The 9,520-nt window shown below is 29.3% G+C and overlaps 1 protein-coding gene across 2 annotated transcripts in view; it reads right to left on the bottom strand.

Moving 5' to 3' along the window:
* The window catches only part of LOC106472259 (unconventional myosin-VI-like), a 55,810-nt gene that overhangs the window by 15,949 nt on the left and 30,341 nt on the right, over window positions 1–9,520 (bottom strand). For both annotated transcript variants that reach the window (XM_013932885.2, XM_022400855.1), the window contains exons 4-12: window positions 8,800–8,869; window positions 7,013–7,086; window positions 5,744–5,873; window positions 5,476–5,640; window positions 4,163–4,260; window positions 3,005–3,169; window positions 1,492–1,657; window positions 980–1,223; window positions 82–239 (exon numbers count right to left, since the gene is read on the bottom strand). In XM_013932885.2, coding sequence (XP_013788339.1) covers window positions 82–239; window positions 980–1,223; window positions 1,492–1,657; window positions 3,005–3,169; window positions 4,163–4,260; window positions 5,476–5,640; window positions 5,744–5,873; window positions 7,013–7,086; window positions 8,800–8,869 — 1,270 coding nt within the window. The remainder of the gene's footprint in view (window positions 1–81; window positions 240–979; window positions 1,224–1,491; window positions 1,658–3,004; window positions 3,170–4,162; window positions 4,261–5,475; window positions 5,641–5,743; window positions 5,874–7,012; window positions 7,087–8,799; window positions 8,870–9,520) is intronic.

Below are 9,520 nucleotides of genomic sequence, written 5' to 3' on the forward strand. Positions count from 1 at the left end.
CTAATGATATAATTAAAGAAGGTCAAAAATCAGTTCAATTCAATTAAATAAAACAGCAAAAGGGTATTAGAATCAACCTACCAAACCCAGCAATGTCAAGAACACCAATGTAGTAAGATGAAGAACTGAATGGTATACTTCTGTTGATGCAGTTCACTATATAGTCAAATAACCTTGAGTACATGGCTTTAGCCAGAGCATCTCGACCATTCTGTGCTTCATGTACCTTTAGAGGTACCCTACGATCAAAATAATTACTTCAAGCACACCATGCATGTTTTTTTACAATAAAATGTCAAACATGCAATTAACATTTAAAAAGTGCACTCACAAATAAAAGCATCCAATTTTTATGCAGTTACTAATTAAAAGTGCACTCATGAATAAAAGCATCCAATTTCTATACACTTATTACTCAAGGAAGGTCACTCACAAATAAAATTTTTCTATTTCTATACTCATGCTAGAAATGTACTTGGTATTAAAACTGTTAATTGTCATTAGCTTACAAAACAGATACACATTAATATGCTAGTTAATCATATAATTTCATTCACATAAAAAAAAGGTTTTGGACACATTCAAATTCACACATTTTACACATTAACACCAAATTAATGCTAAATGGGATTGTTTCCTATAAAAACGAACATGCAAATATACATATAACAAACTATGCAGACATGCATGTTTTATTTACAGTGTAAAAAAAAAACAATGGTGTAAAATTTCTGCAAATTTAATAATGTATGTAGCAAAATAAAACTATTTGATAGAGGTGTTCAGAACAACATAAACAAAACATGCACAATTATTTTTTAATAATTAAAATACCTTGCAACATTAAGTCCTCCAATGTTTGTAATATTATGTAAAGTGTTTACATGCCATCACAATCATTAACTTTAAAATAGTTGAAACTACATAACTAGAAACTCAGAAAATAGGTAATTCTTCATATAGCTGAAAAAGTACTCACATAATCACAGTGCCTTTGACTCCACCTTTGCTGGGTTGCATGACTCTACATAGTAAACTCTGTCTCAGATCCTCAGGATCTAATCCCATAAGAGATGCAGCTGTTTTAAGTGAAGATTCAGAAGAGCTAGCAACTTTACACCCACCCCTGGTGTCATCAGGTGAATCTTCAAAGGTTACATTTCCCATGTGTAGAACTGCTGCGACAACTGTGTAAATTGCTAGTTTTTCTTGTTCACTCAAACCTAATACAAATTTCAACATTTACAATGGTGTAATACCAACCACATTGATTCTGCTACTTGTTTAACATCATACATATTTAGACTTGCAAAAACAAAACAAAACAAAAAGTTTTACAATATCTACTGTGACTATTTTATTAGACAAGTCAGAAGAGAAAAAAACGTTTATAATATATTCTAAGCATGTACAAAAGCATGAATAAAATGCAATACTTGAAAGAGAAAAAATTCAGTAAAACTGTATTAAACAGATAAATTTGTGTCATACCAATATTTTTGAGAGCTTTATCCAGAACTTGGAAGTCTCCCACATCATCCAAAAGTGGATCTTTTAGAGGACCTTTTTGCTGGTGGGCTTTAGACTTCCTGTTTACATTAAGGGACTTCTCCGAGGTGGCTGAGGCGAAATATTGTGTACAGCTTTTCCTTAAATACTGAAAGCAGAAATTAGTTAACAGGCTTAACAAAATGTCCCAATACTTTTGCCAATACTGAAGCAGAAAATGTTTTGCTGTTCCTCATAAATTTGTATAGTAAGTGTTAAACACATTTTAGAAAATAACAATAGTTTGAATATAGAGAATGAATTTTTGAATTTTTTTTCTCTCTCACTTTCCCTTTGTAATTAAATAACTAAGTTTTTAAAATTTTAAATAAAAGATGCTTTCAAATATATATTTTTGGTTATGTTTTCTGTAACTATTAAATTCCAACATTTACAAACATCTCCACCATTTCAAGTCTCTACCTTTAAGAGTGCTTACAGAATTATCATCTTTGTTGGTCGATCAACAATAGTCACACACACATGAGCTGATCTCTCTTTTGATTCACAAATCAAATTGTGTGACCTTTCTTCTTAGAGGTTGGATACCATATTCTTGATCTTCTGACCTGGTGGAAGGTTACTATTACTACTGCTGCCTATCACTACTCTCCTTGTTAGCACCAAACCTATTTTTGAGTGTCTTCTTAGCATCTATGGGCTTGATAGATGGATTTGCCTCGACAAGTGCACTCAAAAAGTCCATTATGATCACATTCACAGTGGCTGCACATGTTGGAAGTCTAACGTTTAAGAACCTTGCATATGCAGGTAATCAAGGGAATACTGGTGAATGATGAAGACATGCTGAAGAGTAGCAAAGTTTCAGTAGGGCTTGGAGTTATCTGCTGAAGCTCTATTGGACTCTGGTCAGAAAAACAGATGCAATGGTGCATAAAGAAAAAAAAAAAGGCTAATGTAATGGACCTATTGGTTATACAACAACAATTACTGTCATTAACTAAGTGGTTTCTGCTGATGAAGTGGCCAGTCACAGTTTAATCAATTTTGGTCCTATTTTGAAACTGTAATCGTCATACCATATGCTACATCATATACAAGTTTCACATAAATCAGATAAATCCCAGATATTTTACATCCAATTCCTGCCACCAATGCTTCTTTGGCTGAGGATGAGATCCTGTGTTAACATAAAAAATAAACTTCTGTGATTGATTGTTTGTTTGTTTGTAGTTAACCACAAAACTACACAAAGGGCTATCTGTGCTCTGCCCACCACAGGTATCAAAAACCTGGTTTCTAGCATTGTAAATCTGCAGATATAATGCTGTGCCACTGGGGGACAACTTCTGTGATAAAAAGGATTTCATTAAGATTTCTTGGTGCCAGTGCCAAAAGGATTTTTTATTTCTTTATGTGGCAAGTGATGAAAACATTTCATTATTGGAGTCAACAAATGTTGTGTAATAGGTAAATTTAGAGAAAATATACAAACCTCAAAAGCATCCGGACTTCCAAGTTTAAGCTGTTGCCGCAGTTGTTCAGGAGCTCCACTACAAAGCTGATAGAAAATGTGGTAATTTCTCTCCACTTTGTTCTGACTACAAATCCTAGACTTCTCAAGTAAATAGTGAGATATGTATCCTCCAACCACAATATGCTGAAAAAAAATTGTTTCAAAAGTAAACTATTAAACCATGAAAACACCTAACTTAACATAAAAGCAAAAATACTTCATGTAATAAATGTGTAAAATAGTTAAAAAACAACAAATTTTGTAACTAAAAGATACAATTAAAACAGGAATAACTAAATTAAACATACAACTTAACACATAAGCAAAAATACTTCATGTAATAAATGTGTAAAATAGTTAAAAAACAACAAATTTTGTAACTAAAATATACAATTAAGACAGAAATAACTGAATTAAACATACAAAAATCAAACTTAAGTAATTCTAAGTAAAATATATAACCCAAACTCAAAAGTCAAGGTACACAAATCAAAAACAACTTTAACTAAAATAATAGAAATAAACAACCTTGAAACATTATTATTATTCTTTAACTGGACACTCAAAGTTTCACTTTATAGCTTCTTCAGGAGCATTCCACTAAAACAGAAACCATAACTGGTTATTGGTAACCATTACAGTTTGTGTTTTAGTGGAATGCTCCTGAAGAAGATCTAAAGTGAAACATTATTTCTAGTATTAAAATGTCTTTTATACACCAATGTGCACTATATAAATTAAACAATTGTAACTAAAATTTGGAATTCAAAACAAACAATATAAACCAAGACAATAATTTCAAACCAAAGTCATTTACTACAATGTAAAATGATTCAAATCTCAATCTTTTTGACTAATAAGTACGAAAAATAAAATAGAATTTTTAGATATTTTCTATTACAGTACTGCAATACCTATATATATATATATTACTAATTACTTATTGGTAATTAGTAATTATAATATATAATTAGTAATACCTATATTTTAGGTTTAAACATACTTAAATATCTATATAAAGTACTGCAATACCTATAAGTAATTAGTAATATATATATATAATTAGTAATACCTATATTTTAGGTTTAAACATACTTAAATATCTAAAAAAAACATTCATTACAAACATATAATTACCTTGTTGCTGAAATGGATTTCAATAAACTTGCCAAATCTACTGCTATTATTGTTTCTTACTGTCTTTGCATTACCAAATGACTCAAGTATTGGATTGGCTAAAAAGAATTGATAGGTAATAAAAAATTTCCCCTTATTTTAGTTTTTTAAACATTATTGAAGTACTCTTGTTATAATAAAAACAGAGACAAATTAAGATTTTGTTTCCAGTGAAACTTTTGTTAAATTAATAGTTTGATAGTAAAAACATATTACATAGTTATCTTACACAAATCAGAAACACTTAATAAAACAAAGAAACAAATATACAAGAAAAAGACTATCCAGAATTTTGCAATATTCATTGAATATTTTTTTTGCTTTGAAAAATGTATTGTGTAGATCATGAATCACATTATATGTTCTACGAATCTAATACAAAGTATATTATCAACACCATTTTTTTTATTACAAAAAAAATACTTTTTCTAAACAATCTCATATACAATATGATACAAAGAGATCAACACTGACAATAACTAGTTCATCTCAATAAGCCTTACATATCATTTTTCATTGCCAGTTGAGTATTTTATACGAATAATGAAATGCTTTTTTTACTTAATGTTTATGCAAAGAAAAAAATTCTTAAATTTAAACAATGATTGTTGTTTATTAGTGCATTTGAAACAAACTTTCCTGGGGTCAGTATTATTTTATATTTATAGTTTTTTGTTTGCATAATTTTGTATTTAGTTAGTACACTTCTTCAAGGGCTTCACCTTCAATTCTAAGTATCACCTGCAAATTCTTATTTTATTTGTAATTTTACATAACTGTGCATTATAGTTAAAAGTTATTACACATTTTACATAATAGTACATGTAGTTCATAGTTTAATAATAGTATATAAATTTGACGTAATAGTACATGTAGTTCAGTTTTATAATAGTATATACATTTGATGTAATAGTGCATGCATTTCATAGTTTTATAATATTATATATATTTGACATAATAGTACATGTAGTTCATAGTTTAATAATAGTATATACATTTGATGTAATAGTACATGTAGTTCATAGTTTAATAATAGTAGACACATTTGACGTAATAGTACATGTAGTTCATAGTTTAATAATAGTAGACACATTTGACGTAATAGTACATGTAGTTTATAGTTAGTTATATCTGGTTATATGTCTTACAAAAGTAATTCTTGACTGGTTTGGTAATTCAAATAAATAAATTAAAATAATTTTATAGGTTTTATGCAGTAGCAGTTTGTGTTCTTTTAAAGCTTTGCTTACATAAATCACATGGTATTTACTCACCATCAAGAATCCTCTGTTCAAGTGGTCCAGCATGACTGCCCCAAGACTCGCAGAGATACCGAAGAATGTATTTTGTTGACTCTGTTTTCCCAGCTCCAGATTCACCACTTACAATAATTGACTGACTCTGTTTACCTCTCTTCATGTCTCTAAAGGCTTTGTCACCTGATGAACAGAATAATAAATGTAACTAAGCTCTTACTATACATAAATAGAGAATAAAGGCTTTAAAGTAAAACAGCATTTTAAAAACAAAACAGAAACCTACCTATTGCAAATACATGAGGAGGCAAAACTCCAAGAGACTTTCCTTGGTATTGCTTTATAATGCTCTGACAATACAAGTTCTTGATTTCAAAGTAAGGGTTTACAGCAATCAAAATGTTAGCTACGTATGTCTGTTAAGAGAAAATAAAATATTTTAACAAATGGTAGATACTTGATTTTCATAAGAAAAACTCAGCACACAGCATTAAATAATATTAACATTTATTAAAACAACATTTACACAATTATTAATAAGTTTAAGACAATGACACTAAGTAAATCTGTAAAAATGAAACATTATTATAAAAAAATATAACAACTAATTCATCATAGCTGCCAAACAAAAATGAAAGAACGCTACAGTAAAACCAAATTTCTGTTATGACAATGGAAATATTTACTAAAATAACTTCAAATAAACACTTTATTCACATTAACTTTATTAGATAGTATGAAAAGTATTACAAAACTTTTGTTTAACTACAGTTAAAGAAATATGCATCACACACACACACACACACATACATTTGAAAGTGCTATACATTTATAATTTTCTAACTCATTATGAAAAGTAAATGTGAGAAAGAACATTTAACTCTTGTAGTTCAAACTTCCAACATTGCTACATTTTCATTAGAATAAAACTTTAGGTTAATCATTAATAATTTCGCAGTTTTGACCAAAGCAATCTACCTCCACAGATAGGAACAAAATTAACCCAGTCAGTAATGTAGCTAATTTAATACAGTGATCTAATTGTGAGTACACAATGTCATAAAACAAAGTTATAGTGATGAAGATGTACTGACTTATTAGTTGGGTATCTTGCCGTTACTGATATATGCAGCCGTAACCCTAATAATGCTGCACATGAACCATGAAGTTTGACAAAGTTTTTTCTTTGATATTACTCTTTTTATAAGAAAAACACCTTAGCATTACTGAAATGACTGATATAGATTTTTTATTTTACATGCTTACAGTGTAAGAGAATGTATAACAAAAACAAAGCTTATTGATGGGTTTCACGGTTTCTTATGGAAACACCGTCAACTCAAATTTGTATACGCACTTATGAAGCAGAAATTGTTAAAATTTTGACAAATCTTTTAAATGTTAATGAATGTGGTTTAATCACTAAAATAAAAATTTACATAAATTAGTGTTCAATGTTATTTCATTTCTGATTATTATTGCAAAATAATATTTTTATATTTAACTGAAACACACAAAATAAACACTAATTTCTAACACATCATAATATACTTACATAAATTTGATCTCTTTTATATCTTAGGTAAACATTGTTTAGAAGTGTAGCTTCATTCAGGTACATGAGGGCACCTGCATGAATTAAAAATCAAGTTATTCTCACGAAAACGAACAAGTGTCCTAGTTTCAAACAATATCTCATACTTAGAACTCGGATTTTCAGTACGATTATCTTCAAATAATTTTAAAACACTTTAACTCCTGCTTTAAGGAATTTTTATATCTAAACAACAACTAAATAACTTTTTCACTAGGCTGGCTATATTACATCAATCTCTCCTCATATACACAGGCCAGAAGCATAAAGCTTATACTAAAGTACTGGCCACTGTTTGTTCACAGGATCACTCTATTTCTAACCACATTTCAAAAACTATAGAAATTTTAATCACAGTTGAAGTTTTCAAAAATTTATGCATCTACAGGTGGTTGTATAACATATTTGACTTTATTGATTGCATAATGGGTATCTCTGTAGAATTCCTTGCTGAAAAATGTGGTAAAGTACAATGTTAGGATAATCTGACTTGGTGTATGTAACTACTATACATACAGAATTGAGGGAAAAAAAAAATCAATTATACATGTTGTAACATTGTACACCAAATGGTTTGAGAAAAATTAACTGACGATATTTTACAGCATAATTCCTGGCACATAATAGTTTAATATATACAATGAGTAGTAATATGAAAAATACTTCTGGAATATTCATTTGTAAAAATAATATTACTAAAAAAACTATTATAATGTTTGTGTGAAAACAGTATATAAACCTAATGCCATATTCGTTTATCAAATCAAAGAGATAAAGTCTGGTGTATTCTGTAACTTATAATTCAATGTTGTTTCAAGCTCTGACTACATAAGTGTTAAAAGGGCTACTCATATCTTTTAACTATTTAACCCATACTGATAAGCAGTACTAGATTAATGCAAGGTCTGACAGGGCTACAGACTCGAACCCCCAAAGGGTTTTTTGGACACTACCAACTATGAAAGATTTTGAAAAATACATACAATTCCAATGATAGGTCCTTATAAATACATTAGCCCCCCTGGAACCTCAGTATGCTTAGTCTGGCCCTGCTGATAAAACAGACTTAAGGTTTTTATTTATCACTAGTAAATGGGGAGATCAAAAGGTCCTACAGGAATACCATCACAAACAATCAACTTGATGCAGAACAGCCACACAGACTACTCTATTTCTGTATGATGTTTAGTGTATTAAAAATCTATATCAATAATAGCACTAGTCAACAAAATCGACCTTTTTTCTCTCAAAGATGTAAGCACACTTTTTGAGGCCAGTTTTGCATGCTGATTCCAAATCTGTTTTCGGTTCTCTTCTAGCACAACTAGCGTTAATTTCAGCACAATTCAGGTAATAATCACACATTAGGCGAGTTAAGGTTACTACTTTATTACTTTTCAGTATGATTCCTATAAAAGTTATACACACACTACACTTTGTTAAATATATATACAATACGCACTTATGAAAAAAGAAATGTACAACAACTTAAATTATAATTAAGGCAATAACCTTTCAAATTTGATTGGTCTCATCACAAAAACTTGACATGCTAGAGGAAAACCAAAAACAGATTTCGAATTAGCATCCCAAGAGCTATCTAGACCACCTATAATTATATGTGATGAAATTGACTTGTTGGCCAGTTTATTTAAAACAGAATCAGTTAGACATACAATATGTAGATAGTTTACTTATTTCAAATGATACAAAAAGAGTAACTCAAGAAAACTGAGACAAAAACTTGCAATTATCATCCACATCCTTCTCGTCATCATCTTCTGCCATAAACACACAATCATAAGGAGCAGTGATGATCTGTTGTATAAAAAAAAATATTGTAAAAGTAAATTTATATCTTTAATTGACATATTTCATAAACTATTATTGTGTTATGATGAGGTGAAAAAATGTAAGATTAATTCCTATGATTCATTATCAGACAACTTAAAAGTAACTTAAAATACCTCACTTTTTTCAACCAACTAAGTAAGTAATAGAATTTAATAAGCTAATTTTAACTAGTTTTAACAGCTTAGATACAGATTTTCCTTCTGCTTTCAGTTTACAGAGTCTAACAGAACACAGGATAGCATAGAAGAAAGGAGATCATTTGGCAGCACTGCATACATTTGTTGCACATTCTTTACTATTTATATACATGACTAACCAAACTATATACACATATTTGTGTTTATATTTAATTTCATAAATTCCATTTGTATTCCATGTGTATTGTTTTCTTGTTAGTGATGAATGTGACAAACATTACATACTTTTGTGGAAAGCTATGTTGAATTTCATTTTCATAAATTCTTTCCTTATTGATCAAGAATGTGACTAGCTAAAAACTACATTTCTGTTATATTTCCTTATTGATCAAGAATGTGACTAGCTAAAAACTACATTTCTGTTATATTTCCTTATTGATCAAGAATGTGACTAGCTAAAAACTACATTTCTGTTATA

Source organism: Limulus polyphemus, unplaced genomic scaffold (assembly GCF_000517525.1).
Source record: "Limulus polyphemus unplaced genomic scaffold, Limulus_polyphemus-2.1.2 Scaffold5198, whole genome shotgun sequence".
In the NCBI taxonomy this organism is placed as follows: domain Eukaryota; kingdom Metazoa; phylum Arthropoda; class Merostomata; order Xiphosura; family Limulidae; genus Limulus; species Limulus polyphemus.